Source organism: Paramisgurnus dabryanus, chromosome 15, assembly GCF_030506205.2.
Source record: "Paramisgurnus dabryanus chromosome 15, PD_genome_1.1, whole genome shotgun sequence".
NCBI lineage: Eukaryota > Metazoa > Chordata > Actinopteri > Cypriniformes > Cobitidae > Paramisgurnus > Paramisgurnus dabryanus.
The window spans coordinates 24,440,670-24,466,070 of NC_133351.1; the positions used below are offsets into that span (position 1 = coordinate 24,440,670).

A 25,401-nucleotide genomic window follows, 5' to 3' on the forward strand; every position below is an offset into this window, starting at 1 on the left:
ATTAAATTACAGTAACTAATTACTTAGTAACTAGTTACACCCAACACTGATTAGGGTATAAAATTATATATAATTTTGCTTTGATGACACGTATTTAGATATGATTTTTAAACCACCAAGATGAATTATATTTATTTTACACATAAAACGTTCAGGCATTTAGGGCAAATAACATTACCATTTATTTATTATATAATATAAAACACAGCATACAAAACAGTCACAACTTTTTTCAAAAAGTAAAACATTTCAAGTGTACAGAGGTCAAACGATCTATTTTTCTGGAGAAAATATATCAATATCAGATCAGGGGCACTTTTCCACGTCAAAGACAGTTTTTATAAATATGGACTTTGCCGTGGATTTTTGCGTACGCAAACTTTACAATCAAATCTGTGTGTACACACGCTTTATAAATGAGGACCCTGGTGTACACTGGTTCAAAAACTGCCGGCAAAAGAAGGAATGATACGTCATCTTTGATTGTGAAATAGCATTGGCTCTCATGTGTCTCGTGACAATTGCATCATTACGTTAGCTAAGAACGTGAAGCGCGTTTGGCTGTCCTAAACGATTGCGTCATGCTCTAATGTTCCGGTTTATGTTTGAATCAGATCTAACGGTGTACGTTGCATTCTTATTTTTTTTATATAAAGGATATAAAGTGATCGTATGGCTTCAGTTTGCAGTACCTCCAGAAAAACCTGATTATGCGATCGCATGATTCAACGCATAATCAGTCAAAGTCAGCATATTTATGCGGGGGCCACATTTTTTCAATGCTGCACTTTCGCAGCATAAATTGCAGATTTCCGTGCGCAAAATATGCGGGGCTTGCATGATTTCATAATCCCCGCATTTTCGTAGCAAAAATCACATATATCTTAGCAGAAAGTTGAAAAATTTTGCATTTACTTCACACAAGCACAGCCATGTCCCCTGTTGCCATAGGAACATTACGAACTGCAAAAGCTGCAAACAGTTTTTCATCACATAAAATTGCATAAACATCCTGCATATTCCATTGCATTTTTTAAGAAAACGTGCCGCAAGATCAAGGATTTTGCCCACAACAATCACAAAAAAACTCTTCGTTTTTCTGGAAGGAATGGTAATAGGTTAATATTGTTGTTTTTTGTCAATTAATGCAATAAATACCTGTGACTTTACTTTTACTTGCATGTTGTGTTTTTATATGGTTGAGAACTGGTGGAGTTTTGTGTAAGGATGGGGTTAGTTGCTCCAAAATATCTTTAAAACTTGGGCTTGGCAAAAAAATAGATTTTTCGATTAATCGTTTTTTTACGTGGTCGATTCAAAATCGATTCTCAAAGGCCACGAATCGATTTATTTATTTTATTTCTGCAAACACTGAAATTAAGATTGACGTTAATATAATTAGTAGTCTTCTCCACTAGATGCTATCCTCTTTTTTGCCTTGCGCGATGTTACCAAGGATCGAGAGGCAAGCCTGTCATTCATTCATTCGTTGTTTCAGGTGCTTCGTCGATGTTGATGCCACCTTCACATAAAAGTCAGAGGTATGGAAGCATTTTAGATTTTTTAAGCAAGACGACGACGATAGTGTTGTGGCTTTTAATTTCTTTTTATTAATTACCCACTTGTAAACTTCTGTTCACTGTTCTTTTTTATAAATATAGTATTGTATTAAATCAATATTCATTGAGTTGAATCGAGAATCGAGTATAAAAATCAATCCAAGAATCGGAAATCAAATCGAGAATCGAAATCAAATCGATTTGATAGCTTGTGAGTCGAAATTGAATCGATCTGGAACATCTGAATCGATACCCCCCCATTTAAAACCATAAATATTTATGAAACTATTTCTACATTTACAAATGCAGAAAATGAAATGCTTCTAATCTTACGTATAAAGCAAAAAAAAAAAAAAAAAACAACATTTAAACGTAACCAAAGGTTGTAAAAGCTGCTGGCCGCTGGAGGGCATTAATCACTTACACGTACTTTGACGTTGTGATATGATGCTTCGTAAACAAACCATGTGGTCATTATTTTCACTCTTGTTTAGTGAGAGTTCTTAACTATTTTTATAACTGATCTCATATCCACAAAGAAAGTATGGAGCTGTAAAATTGATCTAAAGAGGATAGCTCAGATAATTTTGTCTTGAACAAAAGCAGACTTTGTTATTTTGGCAAACATGTCCATTGTATTGTTCACAGACATTAAAAGTGTTCAGTTGTGATTTTTCTTAAAAATGCTGGGTGGTTTTAACCCATGGTTGAGTAAAATATGGACAAACCCAGCTGTTGGTTAAAATGAACCTAAGTGTTCATATTTAACAACCAAATATTTTTCAGCTCTGTGGCAAGGTAGCACTGACCTTTGTTTCTTGTATGGTTCTCCTGTATAAGAATAGTCCATGGCTGTTTTAGGTCTTCCTCAGAAGTCACAACCTTGAGTACTAGAAACAAAGAAGAACATTATTCATGTTAACATAATCTTTGTGTCATACAGACCTCCTAATTTCTTTTCATTTCTCTATTTTTGTTTCGTCTGCTGTCTTTCCCCTCCAGAATAAGTTTGACCTCAACTCCCACCTAACACCTACTGTGTCCTTGCAATAAACAAACACAGACTCCCCTGACAATAAATCACATTTTCAACATATTAACCCTAATAATACACCTTGAGAATAACATCTTTTAAACGTTTAATGTGGTCCAAGCGAAGCCAGTATAGGCATGTCTGTGTTCTGTGTTTATTTGGTTGAGCATAATATAAAACCAAGTAAAGCTTTGATTACCGTGGCCTTGAGTGACATCACCCATTATTGGGTGGTCCTCAGTGTCAACCGCAGGATCCCAGAGAGACAAGCGTATGATTTCACCATCAGGACCCATTATTAAGGTGCCTACTGCTTCGCCTGCCTGCCTTTCTGAAAACACAAAGATTCGAGTAAGATGTTAAGGATGACAAATTGGACGTAGATTGTGCTCAACGTGTCCTAGAGGGATTTAAGGCACTTTTATCAATGTCAAGCCAAAAAAAGATCAAACCAAGAGGCAAACTTTTTTAATTTCAGAATTTTTGTTGTAAATTTAAAAACAAAAAATATTCACCACATTAAGAAAGTAGAATATAATGATTTTCTGGTAACTCTATGTTTAATTTTTTTTTTTAAAGATATTGTATCATCTAATGTGGTGATATACACATGTATACATTTTATGCATAACAGTAACTTTTTAAAGGGCAACGATATGTTTCTAAATATTGACCCAACATTGATGTTGCTTTATCAAAGTAGTCACACTTGTTGGGGGAACTTGTGACTATTAGTTGTTATTTAAAGGGCGTTTTGCAGGTAAAATTTTTCCACGAATTTGGGCAATTTGCTTGTTGATAATAAACATTTAAATTGTTATCCATTGTATTTTATGTTGTTGGTTATCACAAAACGGAATACAAAACGAAAAAGTATACAACGGTTTGCAAGGATTCTCCTTTCCCCCTCAACGCACTGCATGACGTCACGTTGGGGAGAGAATTTGCCTTAAGAGCATTGAGAGTGACTAGAGAGATGAGTCAAGTACAATATTCAGATTATATCAATGCAAATTATAGATAAATACATAGATATAGATAGACTAGATAGATAGACTAGATAGACAGAACGACAGATAGATAGACAGACAGACAGACAGACAGATGGGCTACTATAGAGAGATAGGCAGAAAGCCAGATTGCGTTAGCATAACTTCGTGTAGAAAGTAAACAAACAATTAACATACTCGTGCATGCTGGTTTGAGGGGGACCATAATCCTGCTGAAATGGGTGTATGCGATCTTCAGCACAAACGAATTCAGGCAGCATGACTCAAATCCTGGAAGCTGAGTGAGGCGTCACGTCGTCACATCTGGTCGCGGGGTAAGAGCCTCGAACACCGATCAAAACGCACACATTTCCCTACAGCCAGTAGCGGTGTCAGTCGGGAGAGTCGGGACTTTCCCGGTTGGCCGGTCTGATAATAGTTATACATTGGGAGTTATATTAGCAACACCGTCTGTCGGTCTGATGTGCGGCCGGTTCCCGCAGCCCACTGGTCAAACTGTGCAGCCTCTCTGCTCAACAAATATAAAAGTGCTCAACCCGTTCGGCCGGTCCAATCATGTCCAGGATTTATAAAAATACGGAGATCAGTGATTGGTTTCTAGCCTGTCATCCTTTGATGTAAAAAGCCGCCGAACGCCTGTTTATTGCAGTATGCGGTCGGATTCAAGCCCGCTGCAGCTGCTGACCGCTGCTTCTGTGTATAAAATGATCGTGTGATTCGTTATGATCGCATAAACAATATAACAAAACTTCCTTTTATTTCACATAAAAATATATTTTAGATATTATATGATAGACTAGTAAGTGTGGATTAAGGATGTTTAAAACTCTCTAGCCTGGTGGTCAGGACATGAATGGATTGAATCAGCAGATTTGCAAAGTTTTATTTATCTCCACATATATCATAAATAATAATTAGCAGGGTAACTTTGCAGTATACCACATTATATATTTCCTATTATGTATATATGATTTCCATATTATAAACGTAAGTATTAATAAAACGGCAATAAATGTCTCATCTATCTCTATGGCTCTGGCTGAGGCTTTCATCTACTTCTACCCAACGTGACGTCATCGCCGAATTGCTTAAAAAAAACGTTAATACCAAAAACATTTAAAAAAGGGTCTTTAAGACCTTTTTTGAGACATTTTAAAAATGATATACATATCTTGAGTGATTTATGTACGCATTAATCAACAGTGGTGGTTAACCTGCAACACGCCCTTTAACTTTAGTTTGTACATTATACTGAAAAAAGCCAGCTCACTATAAAACTGCATCACTTGCTTTGCATTAACATTAACTCTTTCATTGTTTTATATAGTTTGACTTTATAAATGATTAACCTTTTACCTGCTTGTCACCGGCAAATTGTGCCTTACAGTGCCCGGCTAATGGACGGCTCGCTTTTTTGGCTCTCCTAAAATATTTGAATAGGCTTAATGAGGCACACTTGTTACCTCTGAGCTCTGGAGGGAGACAGCCTCTGATGTTTCCTGTCTGTGGTTCTGTCGTGTCTGTGGGGTCATGAAGGTTCTGACTGTAGACAGCCATTGAGCTTTGTTTACCTGGACCCCTCCGGCCCACCAGGGGAGGCATTGGACCTATGGGGGGCTGTTGATCTGAGAAAATTATTTGACTTATCAGTAGTAACACACACACACACAACTACTGTTCATTATACAGATTCTTGTTGCCTTAACACCAGACATCTGTTAAGTGAATGCCACTCTTAAAACAGAAGTTTATTCCTTGTGGCATGTACTGTGTTTCCTCTACCTCCTCTTTGACCCAACAGCGCAGTGCAGGAAGTGCACAGTACATCGTTCTCAGATGGCCTTGTTTTGCCTGAGCCCCAGAGTGCTTGTGGACATGTGAACCTTAGCCTCTATGTTGTTATTTATCATATCAGATGCTGAGATCACCCCAGCACACTGCTGTTTTACTTCCCCACTGCTTTTGCTGTTGTAAGAGTGCATTTAGCTTCGGCCAAGCACAGTCTGAGCCCGACATGAGGAGGGGCTCGGCCGTCCAGAGGGGAGCTGTGCATTTTATTTTAGATTACTGGTGCTCTGTGTGTGGATACTGGATAGTATCTGTGTGAGGATAGTATATGTGTGAACTAATGAGTCGAGATAAAAGGTCAGCGTTTCAGTATAGAAAATGATCAAAAATGAAAAAAACATGAATAATTATAAACCATGATTTGTATCAGATGGCCAATGCCATCTTTAAATTGTTTAAGAAAATTTCATTCTTTATGTACCACTTTTAGCATTGACCAGAATGTCTGCAATATTTTTTATAATTTTCCAGTAAAGCAGTTGTTTTTATCTTGCATTTGATGTTTTTCATTATTGGCGGGCAAGGCTTTTTTTTTTGCATTTTTGGCCTCAGACACACTGTTGCTAAATTTGGTTGTCACTTCAGCTTTTAATGCTATAAAACCCACGTTATAGTCGTGTGTAAGGTCTACGCCTTAGGTTATCCGTAGCCTGAACATAGCTCTGTGTTGCCTGACGTGCACCTTGACAAATTTTTAACAGCGCATCAGTTTTACGCAGGTCCAAGCGCTGTGATTGGTTCACCAGAATCCCTCACGTCAGACTGCGTCATATGTATTTCCGTTGGCAAAAATGGGCCAAGTTAAGGAGTGAATAAACTCAAACTGCAACATTAGTCGCTGTTTATTTACTTCCATCACTACTGGTCTTCTTAAAGCATACACAACAAGTTGCTGTTTCTTTTTCGTTGTGGGTTAAACTGCCCAAGCTGCTTTTTCATTGACGGTCGCACTGCTCCTGTGGTTACACGCGTGGATACTGCTTATGCGGACAACGATGCAGAAGTGTATATGAAAACCAATGTGTAACCTACGCCATCACGGCTATACTGTAGGACCAACTATAATGAGGTCTTAAATCGTGTTCTGTACAGTACACACACAGTTCAGTAATTTATGTGAGCGACAACTGCATTCTACTACCCAATTAACTCAAAATGCAGGGACAACTGCATTTACAGAAACCGAACAACTAGTTGTTGATAAATTATTTAAACGTGCATCATGTACATAACAGACTCTCTCTTCTGAAAAAATAAAAGACCTAAAACGGGGAAAAAGTCTTCTTTATGCGCAGTGTAGAGGTAAGAGCGTTTGCTCACGTGTGTTGCCAGATCTTGCACATACACGACCAAATTATTGGGACTGCCACTTGGGCCATATACAGTTAAGCACCACAACGGTATTTATGTCCAAAAAAGACGTGGAAAGTTTCTGAAGTGAGTCTTGTTCCAAACAGAAGAAAGGAAGGAACATTTAGGGCATTCACTCATGCATTTAAATGCGGTTGTCACTTTCAAAACTTTGAAGTTTGTACAGGGCCAAAATAGACCTATGGCTAAACCATGCCCCCAAACGCGATGAGCCAATCAAAGTGTGCTAACTAACCCAATACACTCGGACATTCTCTGCTTTCACGTCCATTGAAATGTATTGCGTTAGTCAGTTTTCATTCATTTTAATATGTTTTTTCTTGTCATTTTAAGTTTAAAATGGTCAAGCGGTGTGCATGGGTACATGCAACTCTGACACTGGGTATCCCGAGATGCTGGGCGACGTTGTGTATTTTTTTACTTTTTCCCGAGCCACATCTCAAACGAAATAAGTGTTTGCTCTGAATTAAGTTATGCGGTAGACCACAACACCAACTAAACGTGGATAAATTACACAAGGATGTCTACATCTGTTCTAAGCTAAGTCAACAACGTATTTGAATGTTAACTTTAACATCTCTAACGTAACGTTAGCCTAACATTAGAAAACGTTAACGTTAGCTTCTAGCTGCGTTGTACATCATGTCACTTAGCTTCATTAACGTATCTGTAAATAACCGAGATAACAAATGTTAGTTGTAATAGCATGTTGTGCTAAATGATTCATTTAAATATGATCGTGATTTATCGCGTTTACACTGTGAACTGTTAATTTTTGCGTGGAGCTGAAGCTTTTCATCGACCTTCTCAACAATAAAATTATTAATATAAGCCTCCAATGCATAGTTAATTCCGTTTTGGTGACTTCGAGATGACATAAAGTCTTTCTGTCTCCAAAAATCATCAATTGCCTCCTGTGAAATGTCTAGCGCCTGCTCACCGAATGTTGATTGTTTGTCCGAGTGAGTGGAGGGGGCGTGGCTTAGCTTAGTTGTTAACTTCACCCATCAGAATATAAATAAAGTGTGATGATTTTGGTAAATTGTTAATGTGAGTTGTTCGGTAAAACATTGTTGTGAAAGTACATTTTAACCAACAAATATTTCTATAAAACAATTTTGGATTTTTTGTTTGACTTTAGGCAAAGACCACTTGATTCCAAAAGGATTGCCAATTCATGTACAATGTTAGGTCAGAGTTTTGTCAGCGTTATTGTATTTAGTTTCTCAGGTTGAATTTCATAGGTTGAGTCATTTAGATTTGTGCTTGAATGAAGACTCCAGGTGTTCTTACAATACATTTTACAAAAATATTAAGTCTGTTTGTTATTTTACATGCTTGACGCCTGATTTTGATTTTCAATGCTTCAGTTGCCTAGAAAGTTTGATATTTTAAACATCCACAAAAAATGATTTGCTGTCAGATACTGTCAAGTTTCATCACGCTATCTCCGTTGTTATCAGTCATAATATTTCTATCTGACAATGATTTTAGCACATTCTTTATAGTATGTGGATAGAATCGGCAGCCATGCTACATTGACCCTGAATAAGAAATAAAAAATATAATTACCTCTTTTTTCAAGAGCACTGGACCAAGCAACATGCCCCAGATCCATCTCTATAATTCTGCATGCGCTGTCAGAGAGAGGGTCCTGTCTTCTTTCAGGGAGCTCTTCTGTAAGCTTCATGTCACCACAAGACTTATTGTCTTCAATGAGGGTCTCATGTAGTTCATCTAAGGTACATTAATGTTACAAAATGTTAGGCATAATTAATTAAAAAAGCTGTATTGATGATAAGTCACATTATAATATTGCCTACCGTGTTGCGCAGGGGGCTCTATGTGTTCTTTTTGTGGAGGCAGAAGGAGCAGGACTTTCGTATGCACACTTTTTTCTGGGTGGTTAACATATGTTGTACCGGGTGTGATGTTAGGGAGATTCACTTTCAGTTCTTGTTCTGGTGAATCTTCACAGCTCCCCATATCATTTATTTTTGGTTTACTCTAAAACACAATGAACAATTCCTATGTCTATTAAAATCATAAATCTGACTGAATTCAACTGACTACATAGGGTCGATACAATAAAAGTTTTTTTAGGGTTGTGTCAGGTTCAAACAAATTGCGTCGCACACCTGAAGTTGATAGGTGCGTAGGATAAGAAGACAAAAAGTCTCGTAATATACACAAAAGGCATTACACAGGGTTGGGTCAGGTTAAAATGGAACAGCACAGATGCAAAACCCTCTGTCATAGTGCGTCTGACATATTTTCTTGTAAATGAGCATTTTTTTATGATCCTCATAATAGATTCTGCCAACAAACCGGTATTTTAAGCCAATTTAAGTTTAAGTGTTTGATAAACGTATAGTATGTGCCCAGAGCATTCGGTTAATAACATTATTTTATGTTTGACGAAGGTGGGGTTTAGAGGCTTTTGCATCTGAGCTCCTCAATTGTTGCATAAGGTAACAATTTAAGCTTTGTTTGTTTGCTAATGATCGCATAAGGTTATTATTGCTAATGTTGTCCAAAGTTTTTATCTAAAACAAAATCTTTTCCTCTATTGTAATAACCAAATATTCAATTCTTACCATTGTTAAAGTGCTGATGTCAGCTTTGACTGGTGGGTTAATGGGAGGTAAGTAAGAGTTGGTGAGGCTGGGATCTGTTTCTGTGGTCACTCTCCTCACTTTAGTCTCACCTCCACAATGTCTGACTGTAGCAAACAAAGGTCGCACAGGTCTGACATACTGTAAATCTACAACTTCTTGTTTGCATCTAAAGATCGTATTACTTCAACACAAATTACAGCTTTCGATCTAAGAATGAATGTCAAAGGATAATGAATAAATGAATCTTTTAGTGTAATTTAGTTCTCATCTTTGTGAAGTAAATAAAATCTTACTCTGGCGAAATCCCTCCATGTGTCCACCATAGTAGTTGAGGCGTGAGAGTGGGCAGCTATCCAAATACGAGTCCACATACACTGACCTCAAAGTGCACATCTCTCCAACACCACTCATATTCTTCATCAGTCTGTGTTTCTCATGACCGTTAGGATCTTTAGGATGGTCAGTCAAATGTGGGAGAATCTGGTAAATGTCAAAATTATTGCTTTTGAGTACATAAATAGCACATCAAAAATTAAAATTCAGTCATCATTTACTTAAATGCAAGATTCAAATAGCTTTATTGATGTGTTAAAAACAGTCTGAACATTGCCAAAGCATAGGAACATTAAATAAACATATTTACAAATAAATACAATAAGGTATGAAAGAATATATCTATAAGTCCGTTAGGGCTGTAAAGATTTATCATGCAAATGTGCGTTTCCTCACTGAATGAATTTGAATGAATTACGGTGAAATGCCGCCACATCCAAAAGCCAGAGAGCGCTCTTGTGCAGAAACTCCAATTGTGCCACAGAAGAAGTAGCATTACGGACGCTATTCCAGGAAATGTCTAGAAGAATATTTATATTGCCGTTCTTCAGATTGTTTCATGTATTTTCATGATAATAAAGAATATTTTGAATGATTTTGTTTAACAAGTGTTGCTTTTTAAATGCACGTTATAAACAACTCATAGTGTTTTTAGATTGATAAGGACTTCTTACTGACCAAAACACCATAGTACATGCAGAAGCTGCGCATGAAACACAGAATCGCAGCCTTGCGATGCAGAATCGATCTTAGACAGGTCTTTTTGAGGGGCACACGGTATATTGTTACAGCCCTAAAGTCCGTAATAAAACAGGGTTAATAAAATACAGAATCCTGTGCAATGTTATACAATGTTTTGTTTATTTCCTGGTTTTGGCTCTGTTCCACTTGTCTACCTTTGACGTACCTTGCATCCAGGTTTGAGCTTGTTTTCTCTCAGTATGTATGGTGGTAGTTTGTCCTTTTGCTAAATCCGATTTAAGGCTTTGTGGTGGTTTGTGAATTGGGTAAAAAAATCTATAATTTGGACATGATGTTACCAAGTGCATTTTGTCCAGTGTGGACAAAGTCTGTCTTTTTTTGGGAGCCAGGCTTGTCTTTGTCTGCCTGTCTCTATTATGAAGTACTAAGTCTCTACATCATCAGGATTTTTTTTAGTTTAGGGTCTGTTACTGTGGTTGATTATCAGTTAATACTTTAATAAATACATAACTTTAATATGGGTATATTTATACTGGAAACCAATGCTTTTTATAGTGCTTTATGGGATATTGGAGTTTGAGAAAAGTACTGTCAATCATGACATTTGTCCTGGCTCTTCTTGGCGCATTCATTACAGTTCATAAGAAAATTAATTTGTGATGTGATTTGTAAAGGAATTCATGTTTAATTTTGTGAATCAGTTAATCCAGTTCACAACATCAATCTAAATGATTTATTTACAAATCTGACTAACTTGTTTTGACTGAGTTGATCTGGTCACAGCAGTTAACATTGAATTGATTGAATGATTACCAGAGAATAACAACTTTAATACAGTTCATTTATACCAAAAACCCAGGCTACAAAAGCCTGATTTATGGATGATTTATATAATTTTGGGTTTAAGAAAAGCACTGCTTGTGTACCACAGAATAAATATGCAGATTAACATGAGGATAAGTGAATGATGGCACAAGTTTAATTTATGAATGAAATTCACGGTTACTTTTAGTTAGGAAAAACCTATAGATTTAACAGCACCAAGGAGCTATTGGTATAATCAAACTCACATGTACAATAATTTACCTTATACTACGGGTCTGTTGAATACTTGAATCTGATTGGCTGATGAACGTTCTGGGGTGTGCAGTTATTTTCTGGGGAACGCACGGCAAACGTAGTTCCAGGCAGCTCTCTTTGACCACATTACAGTTCCATATCACTTACTAAAACAACAACATGACAGACGATTTTCCGTAGCAATAACAGCACTGTTTAGAGATGCACAGAGGTCTCTCTCTCTTTCTTTCTCTCTCTGTGTCTCTGTCGCTCTCGCTTTCTTTCTTTCTATTCACTTCATTAATAACTGCATTAGAAGGCTATCAACGACTCAAGCCTCCATTGCCAGCTTTTAAATGACGTTTTGGAGCAAGCAAAAGAGCCATTGGATGAGACCCAGTAAAAATAGTTCTACTTACAATAGCATTTTAAGTACAAAAACTGGACGAATCCCTTTAAATATATCATGTGATTGATGTCTTTAGGTGTGGAAACCGTAGTATAAGCGGAATAATTGACTATTGAAAAATAATGCACACCCGAGGTGTAACGGCCAATCCGCCGTCAATTATTCCTTACTTATTTTATCCTAAAGCATGTGATACAAAAGCCAATATTTCACATAAACAGCAGTATATTACGTCAGTAACAGAGATTAACCCAGAGAACAAAAACAGGTGTTTACATCTAGGTAGACTATTCCAAGTTTTTGATCTTATGATGCCAGAAGCATGAAAAAGCCAAGAGAAGTTTTTTTAAGTCATTGTCATAAGACAATAAAAGATCTGGTTGAGCATTGCATCAGAAGAGCAAAGGTAATGGGTTCGGTTCCAAAGTAAGATGCATTAAGATAAATGTGTCTGCCAAAGGCATAAAATTAAATGTAATGTAAATACAGAGGAATTGGACTCACTGTTTGATCCACTGTCTGATCTGCAGGTTCTGCCTGTGCAGCTTCTGTCTCAGGGATTGGACTCATGGGAGCTCTGCATGTGTCAGCCTCTGTCCTGAGACTCTGTCTTATCTTCACGTTTGGCTTCTTCTGAATTTTCGTCTTAAAGGTTATTTGTTCATCTGAAATTATAAATATTTGTATATTAAGGTTTGCATATGGTTGTGTGTTCTCAATGACAGCTTTTCTAAAATTCTATCTTATTATATTCCTAAAATAAGAAATATCCCAATATATCATCATGATTTACAGTATCGCAACACGTTCCCCAACAACTCCTGTATCGTGATACGTATCGTATAACGAGATTCTTGCTGATAAACAGCCCCAGTGGTTTACATTTTAGGAAGCTTGTTTATGGGTAGTTTTTAAAGAAAGTTTTTATATGTGGGATAAGCATAAATACAGACACAATGTTATCAGCCCCAACATGAATGGGGTCCATTCAGAAGCAAATATCTGATATGCATTTCTTGAAGTCGTAAACATTTACCGTCCAAAGCATTTACTCATTGTGTTTGCACAGGATGTTGTTTTCTAAACGGAGACTGTTTTTGAAAAGCCAGCTTTATCTGATACTGCCTCAGATTATATTAACTGTACCTGATGCCTGAGATTTCTCCTGGTGGTCTGTATGTACCAAACCCTCCGTTATGGGGGGTAGAGGGTCACGGTTGGCCCTGTTGATCCGAGGAGAAAATAGGGAATGTGCCTGGTATCTGACCTGTTCACCTCTCTCTTCTGAAACACATAATAATTTCTAATATTATAGACTTGTTGTATGTAAACAGGAGATACCTATGTGACCCTGTCTGTGAAATCTAGGCTAAAGTTTCATAATCTAATTATTTTCAAAGGGACACTCCACTTTTTTTGAAAATATGCAAATTTTTTAGCTCCCCTAGACTTAAACATTAGATTTTTACCATTTTGGAATCCATTCAGCTGATCTCCGGGTCTGGCGGTACTACTTTTAGAATAGCTTAGCCCAATCCATTGAATCTGATAAGACCATTAGCATCGCGCTAAAAAATAACCAAAGAGTTTCGATATTTTTCCTATTTAAAACTTGACTCTTCTGTAGTTACATTGTGTAGTAAGACCGACGAAAAATACAAGTATAAGTAGTAGGAACTATACTCTCATTCTGGTGTAATAATCAAGGACTTTGCTGATGTGACATGGCTGCTGGAGGCGTAGTGATATTACGCACTGCCCGAAAATAGTCCCCTTAGTACAGTATCTTTCAATAGCAGGGGACTATTTTAAGGTGCTGCGTAATATCATTGCGCCTGCTGCAGCCATGTTAAAGGATTATGCTACAGTTATGGTAAAGGTGAAACCGCTAGACCCGGAGATCAGCTGAATGGATTTCAAAACGGTAAAAATTAAATATTTAACTGTAAAAAAACAGTAAATCACATAAAATTACTTTAAAGACTTTTCAATATAATTCACAATTTTAATTCATGTTATCTTTATTTTGATATTATTTGTGTTAGTTTTCATTACCTGGAGCCAGGTGGGTTTTCTTTAAACTTTCTGTGTGTACCAGACCTTTTGTTATGGGTGGTAGAGGGCCCAGGGCAGCCCTGTTGGGTCGAGGGGAACAGAGAAAACATGGCTGGTATCTGACCTGTCCACCTTTCTCTACCGGAATAGATTGAGATAAAAAAAAATTCTGTAATGCAATTTATTTATATAAATATAGAAATGCATTGAAATGATAAACTATAAAGTGAAAGATTTTTGTGTATTGCATTGTGTCTTTAAAAAAACAGGTTACCAGTTAACCATGTTCACCTTTACTTTGATTATGCTTCTCTTCAGTTTTCCCATGCATGTGGCTGAGCTTGTTGGCATGTTTAGTATCTGGTATTAAGGGGTGTGTTACACCAGCAAAAGATCCAGCTTTTGACTATATGAGAAACAAAGAATCAGATGTTAAGCGCACCTGTGTTTGATTTTCACAACTTGATGATTTTTCAGGCTTCTCCAAACATGGAAATGTTCCACATTATCTATCCGCGACTACAGTATCTCTTTTGAAAGCACTCAGCCATGATCTTCATTTATTTACGAGGTAATTTATCATTTGTTAGTATGATGGATGTCTCTCTACATGGCCTCCTCTTTGTATTCAACGTCAGCAGATAATGCGGGTGAATGTAGTGCTTTAAGTCACACTGGAATTCATTCGGATGAAATACCTTGAAATACTTTCAAAAGAATATGAGAGGACTAAAATGTTTTGATCTCCTGGGTTCAACATGCAACAATAAGAAAGAGAAACCAGGTGACTCACTTTCACTCGAAGGATAAACACTTTAAAATCGGTTACCCTAAAGAACCTAAAGGGGAGATGAATGTTGCGTCAATATTAGTATTTCTGCATTCCCATAGTTTTCCATTTTTTATGATGTTTCTAAAGCTCAGGTGGTAGGGCATTGTATTAGCAACACAAATGTCATGGGTTCAATCTCAGGTAACCTACTTAAGGTGAGGCAGCTGGTTGTTATCGCAGAAATACAGTAAGCCCTGACAGTGTGATCAGGACCCGACAGAAAGCATTCGGGTTGCCTTGTGTTAATAGTTTTAAGCGGTTGTTATCTGGGAATATGCACTGTAAGTCCCTGTGAGTAAAAGTGCATAAATGTATCAGTATTTTTCCTGTCTTTTTATGAAATTATTATTTTATAATGTTATTATTATAACATTATTTTGTGTTGACTGTGGTTGTGTCTGTGATTATCCACATTATTTGTGTTAATCTCATGTGAGGGATGATGAGGATGACTATAGCTGCCAATTTTGGGTGCTGTGTCTGTGGTGCACACCTGTGTTGTTTACGTTTTGCAGCTGTAAGAACGTGACAGATCGAGCCTGCACACAGGCCACCCACACGGAAGAGACTTCTCTCTGGAAACCCTCCAAATCCCTATCCAAACCCTCATCTCTATGAAGTAAACACACTGATTACTACATTCAGCTCTCATCACTTGTATCGTTTCCTTTTGATTTTAAAGGGTGCCATTTCGGTCACATACTGCAGCAGTTTTTGATGTCATTGAAGGTGCCCTGATTCATCAGATGGCTATGTATTCAAGCATTTTCTCTTTGGCCGGTAATGCGGGTGTGTGTTTGGATGATTGAAGGCGGTCTTGGACATTGTGAAAAGGTCATCGTGTGGTTTATTTTTTTTATTCACCTGATTCGTTCACGCATAAACAGATGGTTGTTTGCGGTGCAGAAAAGGACAGATTAACGTGGGGAGACGTTGGCACATTAGCGGATTGCGGTGGACAGGAATTCGATGGATTACGGACTGTGTGCTTATGTAAAATCCCTCTGGACACCTTTGTTAAGATTTGCAGCTCACATATCACGGAGGTCAAGCGGCACATTATAGGTAAATTGCCAGTATGATTGACCTGGAATGTGTGGAAATTGAAGACACCTTGAGGACTGACCATGTGCTCATGGTTCAAATTCACAGGAGCCTTATCTGTCCAGTCCAGGTGCAGCTAAAGCTCCCGGTATAGCCCGAGTAAAAGATTATGGAGTGAAATGTAAAATTAATATACCACACTTCACCTACTTGCCTTCAGGGTGGGGTTACTCTCTTCTCAGGCCAGTGGAGAAGCGGGACTGTAATCATGGCCGGTAAACTAATACTGCAGCCGAGTCTGTAACCCTGACCTGAACCTAAGTTTCAACTTTTCTGGGTAGTTAAATTCTGCAAGATTTACTGTGGACTGGCCTGTCTCTCAGTTTTATGTTTCACCTCTCATGCTCTCCTGCAATCATGCAACTTCAGGCAGGTCTGCACAATCGTTCATTTGTAGCAAATCCGGGCCTCTTAACTAAGAAATTTGACAGATAAGGAGCTGTTTCATGCGGTACTCGGCAATAGTCACGTGTGTTAACTGATACATTAATCAAACAACTGTTCTATTCAGCAGCCTATTCAGCTCCTAATGTTACTTAAACTTACCATAAAATTGCTATATCCAGAACAGTAAATCTGAGTGACATTTCCCAAATCTTATAACCCCTGCATATGTTGTTGATTGTCTCGTCTCTTTAACAATGTTGCCATTTTAATCATTATATTACATAGAATATCACTGAACCAAAATATTCAAGTCAGGAACACAGTAAAAAAAATGCAGCATAAAGTTTATGCAAGTCAAAACAACCTACTTGTGATAAGTTGACATAACTTAATTTTTTTAACTTAATTTTTTTAGCTAAAGTAACATAAAATATATTTGTTGCTATGATATAATTTTTTACAGAATTTATTTTATATATAAGTACTGAATAACAACAAGTCCCTTTAGGGAAGTCACGCTACTTCACTGTATCTTTGCTGCCTTAAAGGTGCAGTGTCTCTGATCTCTTGACAGAAATGCAATATAATATACATATTATTAGAGGTGTATTAAAACCTTATATATTAGACTGTTCAGCGTTGGCCGATGACTTATTTTTAAGGGTGCACAGTGCACAACATGTATGTATGCACGTCATGTGGGTGGTTCGGCATTTCAAAATATGTGTTCGGCGCATCATGTGAACCATGTGCATCACGTGTCTTGTCAAAATAAGTGCCTGCAGCGTTTGCCAGATCCTTGCATAGTCTCATGTGTCATCAGAGTTTACTGTTAAAGCAACACCAAAGAGTTTTTTTACCTTAAAATAACGTTTCCAAAAAAGTTTCAGTGGTTCATCCACTCAAAACAGGGTGAATGGCACTTTTACATTCGCTTTGCAGCCCTATATCGGTCAAAACCGCACTAAAGAAGTTTACAACCGTCGTGTAGTGGTCCTGTAGTTCGAGTGAAAACTACAAAAACTTGCTTTACGGCAGACCTACAATCCAATCAGGGCCAGCTATGCTGCAGTATTTACGACAGTGGTAATGAACAATTACGCTTCTAACCTGTAGGGGGAGCAAAGAGCAATAAGTCTTTAGTGTTGCTTTAAGTGAATGTCTCTTTAATCATAAACGGTTTCAACGCATGTGCAGCAGGCACTTATTTTGACAAGACACGTGATGCACATGGTTCACATGACGCAACAAACACATATTTTGAATACATGAGCAACACAAGACACTCCGAACACATATTTTGAATTTGTGCCACTCGCAATCATCAGACGCCACTGGAACTGTATTGTTTTTATTACCTTAGAATGAGTTGTTTTTATCGACATACACCACGGGTCCCCTTACAGAGTGCATTTTGTCCCTACCTTGTCTCAGACGATAACGTGTTTGTCCTGTGGCGGCTACTATATGCGCTTTGAAATTTAGGGGTAAGCTGTTGGTCGCTGTTTGCAATTCGCAATCTCACCGCTAGATGCTGCTAAAATGTACACACACAACCTTTAAGTCTTTTGTTCAATCAACTCAAATTTACAAGTAATTTTTAACTTACTATTATTTGTCTTGACTAGAGACAAGTTGCTATAACTTATAAAATATAGCTGAAATAAGTCAACTTCATTTTATAAGTTGTAGCAATTCATCTCTTGTCAAGATAAATAATAGCAAATTAAAATGAAAGCTGAGTTGATTGAACAAAAAATTTTAAGGCAGCAAAGGTTTTTTACAAAATATGCGACCATGTTTGGAATGCGAAATACTATAGTCTTATCTACTCGAATGGGGAAAAACAGATATCTCTAAAATGCCGTAAACAACATATTCTGACCAACAATTAAAACTGACATATCTTTTGTTTTTGTACCATAACCTTTGTTTCTTTCAAATTGCACTGTAAGCACTTTTTTCAAGGTTGTTTCAGCTACTGCGCATGTGCACATGATTCTGTATAGAGCCCCTCCTCAAGAGAATCGTTAGTCTTTGTTGATTGATGATTGGTTGTTGAAGATGGGACTTCTGTCGCCAGAGTGGCCATATTAAGTGTTGCATTGTCTCATTCATAGTAACACAGGAGTGCTCAATCTTGTTAATTTCTATATCTTTTGTAAAAACAAACCTCATCAGATTGTAATGTAAGGTGATTCATAACCTGTCATGATACTTTTGTTTGTGACTTTTGATTGGTATGTACTATTGCACCTGTTATACTGTTGAACAATCATCCTGATAGATGAATATACCTGCTTTTTTCCATAAGCCAGAATAGCTCCCGTCAGGTCCTGCAATGTGTGCAGATGAAAATCTACTTCATGTTTTGAGCCGCTAGGAGCCTTTCTCTTCCTGTTAAGCGTACCAGGTTGGTATGACAAGGCGAGATCCTCGGAATAGAGAATAAGAGGTCCTCTTCTTGTACTGTAGGTCTTTGGCGGAGCCGGCTCCACATGTCCAAGAAAATGGCCACTGCTGGTAAGACGAAGCAATGGAGGCTGGGATTTCCAGTTAAAGTAGTCCTAGTGAGGAAAATGAAATGTAAATTATCAAAGGTTTTCTTTGACTTTAAGTGCATTCGAATTTATATTTCACAGAATTAAAACTATTGCTAATAATTATTTACCTCTGGTTCAAAACAGACCTCCAGTCTTCCATCATGGCCATTTTCATCTGGTACAATTTGACCGTATCCACGACTCAGCAATGATAGAACAAAATCTTTCATTGTGATATTGATGTTGCTTTGAAAGAATGTTGAGAAAAGTTATTCCCTTGTAGTTATGATACTGTTACAATAAATTGTATCAATCTGCCCCAACAAAAATGTTTTATCAGATTTTAATGTGCTTTGAATGTGACCCTTCATTTAAGGTCCAATACTTCATTTAATATGAATCAACATAAATACAAAAACCTAAATGAACCGCACCAAAAAGATTCAATTGTAAGGGTTAGGGTGAACTACAGTAGTATGTCATTGTAACAAGTGCATATTTTACAAATAAAAATTTTCATGATTTTACAAAAGTGAGAAGCAGGCCATAAAATTTTTTTTAATTATTCTCACTTTCGTAAGATTATAAAGATTTAAAGTCAGCACTTTTTTACTTTTTGAAAGTTAGCATTCACAACAGTAATTTGCATAGGCATTAACACACTATTCTGTCTTCCTACCTCAGTTTCTGACCCAGCACCCCTCTCCTGAGTGACCATTTCTCTATGATTACAAATTCATTTGAGAGTACTTCAGCATCCCCGTCCAGCGCTTTTACACCACCGCAAAATCATTTCAGACCATGTTACGAATCTCTCTGTTTGCTGAGACTTACTGTTGCTAAGCTTTACACAACTTCTCAGCACAGCACTGTTTTCGTGTTGCCTTGGTTGCAACCAAGAAATTACCCCCTCCTTGTCAAGCCAGCAGATTTGGCTACCATACCCATACAAACAAAAGGAAGATGACTGACTGCTCATACTTTTTGTGAATAACCTGTATTTGTTTTTAGTGAGTTTAACTAAACAACCTCCAAATCCCTTCCTGTCAAAAGCTCAGGATAACACAACCCATAGAATAATCAATTGGTGTTTTTGGTTATTGACTGAAGAAATAAACTTATGCTTTAACAATTTACAGGAAAACTTATGATTTTGGGTGAAAAGGTTATTTTGTGGTAAAATAGTGTGGGAAAATGCTGTATGACTGTTTTGGTTCCTTTAAATCCTTCAGATGTTACGAAGCAGCTGATGATACTCAAAAACTATTTCACATTGCTGTCGTTTTTTATTAGTTGATACATTAATTATGTTTCCTGCAGGAGGAGGTTGCATTTGAACTTAACAGTTTACTGTGGAATAGAGTTTAGCGACCTGCTGTGACAGCCTTTGAGCCACAACACACATCTCCATCTATTAATCATTTTATTACTCTGTCAGATCATACTTGCTGAGAGTGACAGGCCACCTGCTGGGCTTATTAGGCAAAATCTTGTGGACAAACTGTTAGGGTATTTAACATTGCCCTACCTCCACCCCCTTTGAACTGAGTGAGCATTTGCTTTCCTCTGAACTTTTTGGTCAGGTATGAAAGCTGAAAATTTAATTAAATACACCGCTTGTACTGTAAACACTCCAGAGAGTTTGATGCAAGATTATAATAATCACCACACAACCACTTAAAACGGTGCAGAAATATCTTATTTTTTCATATGCAGTATGCACATTGGCAGTGTTTTTTCCAGACAATTTTATACATATTGTTATATGTGTAATTGCAAATATAACACCGACCACACATATTTTGTTGGTTAATGACGATTTTGCAGGTGATTAAAATACGCAGACTGTAAAAATATGCGCACACCAGCAACTTATTAGTCACCTATGGATGGCGCCAAAGCACTGTTTTAGTTAAGTTTTTTTAGTAGAGCTGCACGCATTTAGTGATTTAAAGATATGAATTTACCAGTTGACTAAATAAATACACTGCAAAAAATGACTTTCTTACTTAGTATTTTTGTTTTGTTTTCGGAATATATATCTAAAAATTCTTAAATTAAGATGTATTTAGCAAAATGACCTTAGAAAATCTGAGTGACATTTCCCAAATCTTATTACCCCTTAGAAAATAAGTCTTTAGACCAAAAATATAAAATTTGAGTAAATTTGTACTTAAAACAATTAAAAATTTCTGTCAATGGGGTAAGAAAAAAATCTTGAGATAAGTTTACTTTTTTCTTAAACACTTAATTCAAGAAAGATTTTCTCACCCCATTGGCAGATTATTATTATTATTCTCTTTTTTTGCTTGTTTTAAGCACACATTCACTTAAATTTGATATTTTTGTCTAAAAACTAGACTTATTTTCTTAGGTAATTTTGCTCATCAAGTTGTACTAAAAACAATACAAAAATACTATGAAGAAAGTCAGGTTTTGCAGTGTTAGCATTGCAGGCAACATTGAAAATAAATCTTTTTGGTCTCATAAACCTTTTTTAACACATTTAAATTTTGATACTTAAGGTAAAGTTTTTCTTATTTAAAATAGGTTTAAAAATTACATGTTTTAGTCAAAACTTTCCTGAGGGTTTTTGTGTTACAAACAAGCTTGCAGGCCCACAAAAACTTATTCACTGAAAAAAATGATGCAATCATTTACTTCAATAACAATTTTTTTTTTAAGGTAAGTGGTTGCAATCAATTTATTTAAGCTACATTTAAACAAAAAAAATTGAAAGGCAAAACAAAACAAACAACTTTTGTTTAAATGTAGCTTAAATAAATTGATTGCAACCACTTACCTTAAAAATTGAGCAAATTGAATGAATAATTTTTTTCAGTGTATTTTATGGCTTATGTCACAATAAACTCTACAGTTGTTTACAAAATAGAGCACGTCTTCCAAATCTTTAAAATAAAGTTAGTAATAGCAATCATTTAATATAAGACCAATATGCCAGCTAAATTACAAAGAGGCAATTCGTTAAAAATCTAATCATTTTATTCATCGAAACTGTACAGATACAAAGGTCTCTTACCAAATTTTAAAAATCAAGTAAAAAACAGCAAGATTATTTTCATAAATACATATATTCTTTAAGAAAAGGTGTATTTACACGTTACATCGTTTAAAGGGAGCTTGCATAAATTCACAGCTGTACACATGCATATTAGGCTACTATCCCAGTCCTGCCCATCCGACGGTCCATTTGTGCCAATGAAGTATGCATGATTGTCAACAGATCGCTGCGAAAGTCATACAAGTCCCCAGGTAAAACAAGGGATGTTACATATATAAGGCAAATTACGTCCAAACTTTCAGGTACAGAACCGGCCATGGCATTCAGCACTGTATGAAATGTTTAATTCTACAGAAATCACATCTGTAAATGATATTGTATTACACAACAAAGTCTTTGTTCACAAATATAAGCAAAACCCAGTTAAACAGACAGATAACACTGTTCATGTGGTGAGACGGACCGTTTCCATTGTGGAAATTGCTAAGCACGTTGTAGTGTCCAAATAATTCAGTCAACATATCACTTTTTCCTGTAATCGTTGATCATGTCTCCACTCGAGAGACGTATATCTCAGACTAAAGTTGCAAGATTTACTCTTACAGATCTCATACAGTCGTCTCGCCTTGGTTGCTATTACTAAGCCTTTTATAAAATCTGCGCCAGGACTGCAGCGTTTTCCCAGACCATATCCAAAATCCGGAGGTGATTCCTACGATCATGGTCATCAGGTACTTTATCATGAAGACGGTGAAGTCTGGAGACATGGGGGCGAAGTTATTGACCGGGCAAGGTACGGCAAAGCGTTTACACGTTTGCATGTGCCAGGTCTTCTCCCACTGCTCTCTAAACGCCTGCTCGTAGAAATAGCACGCAATGACGATAGTAGCCGGAACCGTGTAGAGGACGCTGAACACGCCAATGCGAACCATCAACTTTTCCAGCTTTTCGGTCTTGGTGCCGTCGTGCTTCATGATGGTTCTAATGCGAAACAGTGACACGAAGCCAGCCAGTAGAAAAGAGGTGCCGATGAAGAGGTAGACGAAGAGGGGCGCCAGGACGAAACCACGCAGGGAGTCCACGCTGTAGATGCCAACGTAGCAAACCCCAGTGAGAATATCACCGTCCACTTGGCCCATGGCGAGAATGGTTATGGTTTTGACTGCTGGCACGGCCCAAGCAGCAAGGTGGAAATATTGAGAGTTGGCCTCTATTGCTTCGTGGCCCCACTTCATTCCAGCAGAGAGGAACCACGTAAGGGACAAGATGACCCACCAAATAGAGCTGGCCATGCCGAAGAAATACAGGATCATGAAAAGTATAGTGCACCCCTCTTTCTTCGTGCCCTGGGCCACAGTCTTGTAACCATCATCATTAAATTTGTCAATGCAGACGACTTTGTCTTCAAGGAAAAAACCCGCCGCGTACGCAACAGCCACCATGAAATAACACCCGGAGAGGAATATAATGGGCCTCTCGGGGTAACGAAACCGCCTCATATCCACCAAGTATGTGAGGACAGTGAACAGTGTACTAACACAGCACAAAATAGACCATATGCCCACCCAGAGCCGTCCGAATTTAACCTCTTCCTCTCTAAAATACATCAATCCGTTGGGCTTAGTGGGTTCACATGGCGCCCCGCAGTCTTTTTCGCCCATGAAGTGGTACTTCAGATAAGTGGGTACTTTCAGTTGCAGTGGACATGTGAATTGTTGGCTGGGTCTTTCCACTTTCGGCTGTAATGTAATCAGTTCGGGAACGTAAGGCGTCGGGTCCGATGTCGGGCTTCCGGCGTCGGACGTGTTCTGACCCACACATATCTCTCCCGCGCCGTGGACGGGGAAGTTCTCGCAGCGGAGTCTCTCTGGCCACTGAAAGCCAAACTTGTTCATGAGGGCCTCGCAGCCTTGTCGCGCGCGCTCGCATAGGGAGCGACACGGCGGGATGGCTTGCTCGAGCACCGTGCACACCGGCGCGTACATGGAGCAGAGGAAGAACTTCAGGTCCATTGAGCACTGAACTTTGACGAGGGGGTAAAACTGGTGCACCTCCAGTCCGGCGTCCTCCTGGTTGGTGTGACCCAACAGATTAGGCATGATGGTTTGATTGTAGGCGATGTCCGTACAGAGAGGTATAGAGATGGGCTGACAGAAGCCGTGCTCGGGAATGGAGATCCCCTTCTCTCCATGATACTGACCGCAGGTCGGTTGAAAAGCCAGGCAGAGAAACAAAAGAAAATGTTTGATAATCCCACAATAGCGCTGCATTTTGGGAAAAGTCGTCGTTTACTCGATGCACCCAAAAAGAAAGGGGGTTGCGACTGCTTCGAAAACTTCTAATGTGATTAAACGACCAAAAGCTTCTCGTTTCTGCTCCTGTTCGTCAGCACCGCAACACTTTAAGTCCGAAATCAATCATGTTAGGCAAAAAAGCAGATTGCTTTAGGAAACCCTGACAAAAAATGCGTAAAAATGCACGAAAACTCAATCTCACCGACACATCCAAACTAAATCCACAAGATCATCGTTTTTTTCCTCAGGGTTGCGAGAGAATCTCCTCACCGTTACTCAAAGTTTTCATTCAGGCTTCGGTCTCCACCAAATCCCGCGTGTATATGTATAGACTAAATGAAATCATAGGTGCATCTCGGAGAGGATTTTACAAAGTACTCGATAACATAAGTTGTATTTCTTTAGCAGATTGCGCTTTCTTTGCTCGTCTTCTGACCGCTGTGTAGACGCGCTTCTCACTGACTGGAGCGTTTGAGCGCAACCGAGGCTCACATACAATAATGTGTAGTCGGTTTCTACACACCCCTCATTCAGTTTCACTGCCATGCGTTGTGGGGCGCCTTGAAACCAGTACGTTTTTAGACCAATCACAGATTTTGTTTTCTTTTGCTTCCTGCATCGGATTGGTCAGTGGGTGTAATTGCGGAGGGTCTCAGTTATCAAAAACTTTCCTTCTATATATGGCAAAATGAAAAACAAAAAATCATTGCCAGATTTCTAGAAGTGCAGAAATGCATTTGCCATTCAAAGCATTGCAGACCTTACACGTTACGTTAGTAGCTAATATTGTGTCATACATTTGTTACAGTTTGGAAAAGTTTGTATTGATATTTATATGGAGAGTAAATGTTGTTAGTTGTGCTTTAAAATATGTGTATACAGAATTGCACATTTTGAAATGCTGAGTGAATAAAAACATGTAATTGTTTTTCTTGGAATCACACATAATCCATTTTAAATCAATTTGGCAAAATGATAGTAAACTAATGTAAATTAGCATAATTTTATATGGGTGAACCTTTCCACCTGCATAATGTTTATACTTTGTATTAGTTTATTAGTTCACTACTTCCTTTTATTGATACAAATGTACTTTCTGTAAAGTAGTATCATCTTAGTTTGGCGGATCTACCAGTGTAACATTAATAAAGGGATTATCCAACCAAGTATTAATCAGCTGCCAACTCAAGATTACGAAAAGCGAAAAAAATACACACACCCA

General features: G+C 37.8%; 2 protein-coding genes across 3 annotated transcripts in view; both read right to left on the bottom strand.

Annotated features, from left to right (window-relative positions):
* Nucleotides 1–19,706, bottom strand: part of kiaa2012 (KIAA2012 ortholog) — a 41,125-nt gene extending 21,419 nt beyond the window's left edge. Inside the window, exons 1-14 of one of the 2 annotated variants that reach the window (XM_073811994.1) lie at nt 19,543–19,706; nt 18,992–19,109; nt 18,618–18,887; nt 14,289–14,403; nt 13,998–14,135; nt 13,089–13,226; nt 12,459–12,607; nt 9,733–9,919; nt 9,419–9,543; nt 8,645–8,828; nt 8,394–8,558; nt 5,066–5,227; nt 2,792–2,923; nt 2,369–2,449 (exon numbers count right to left, since the gene is read on the bottom strand). In XM_073811994.1, coding sequence (XP_073668095.1) covers nt 2,369–2,449; nt 2,792–2,923; nt 5,066–5,227; nt 8,394–8,558; nt 8,645–8,828; nt 9,419–9,543; nt 9,733–9,919; nt 12,459–12,607; nt 13,089–13,226; nt 13,998–14,135; nt 14,289–14,403; nt 18,618–18,887; nt 18,992–19,093 — 1,948 coding nt within the window. In that variant the 5' untranslated portion in view covers nt 19,094–19,109; nt 19,543–19,706. Of the gene's footprint in view, nt 1–2,368; nt 2,450–2,791; nt 2,924–5,065; nt 5,228–8,393; nt 8,559–8,644; nt 8,829–9,418; nt 9,544–9,732; nt 9,920–12,446; nt 12,608–13,088; nt 13,227–13,997; nt 14,136–14,288; nt 14,404–18,617; nt 18,888–18,991; nt 19,110–19,542 lie in introns of both variants that reach the window. The other variant, XM_073811993.1, reaches the window with a different exon arrangement.
* A 2,142-nt stretch (nt 19,707–21,848) lies between these two features.
* fzd7a (frizzled class receptor 7a) lies at nt 21,849–24,664 on the bottom strand. The gene has a single exon (XM_065249077.2). The coding sequence runs from the start codon at nt 24,153–24,155 to the stop codon at nt 22,494–22,496; it is 1,662 nt and encodes a 553-aa protein (XP_065105149.1). The 5' UTR covers nt 24,156–24,664; the 3' UTR covers nt 21,849–22,493.
* Nucleotides 24,665–25,401: the final 737 nt, after the last annotated feature.

What these genes read in the sequence shown, in the direction of transcription:
- fzd7a (XM_065249077.2), bottom strand. Translation starts at nt 24,155, where the DNA reads ATGCAGCGCTATTGTGGGATTATCAAACATTTTCTTTTGTTTCTCTGC.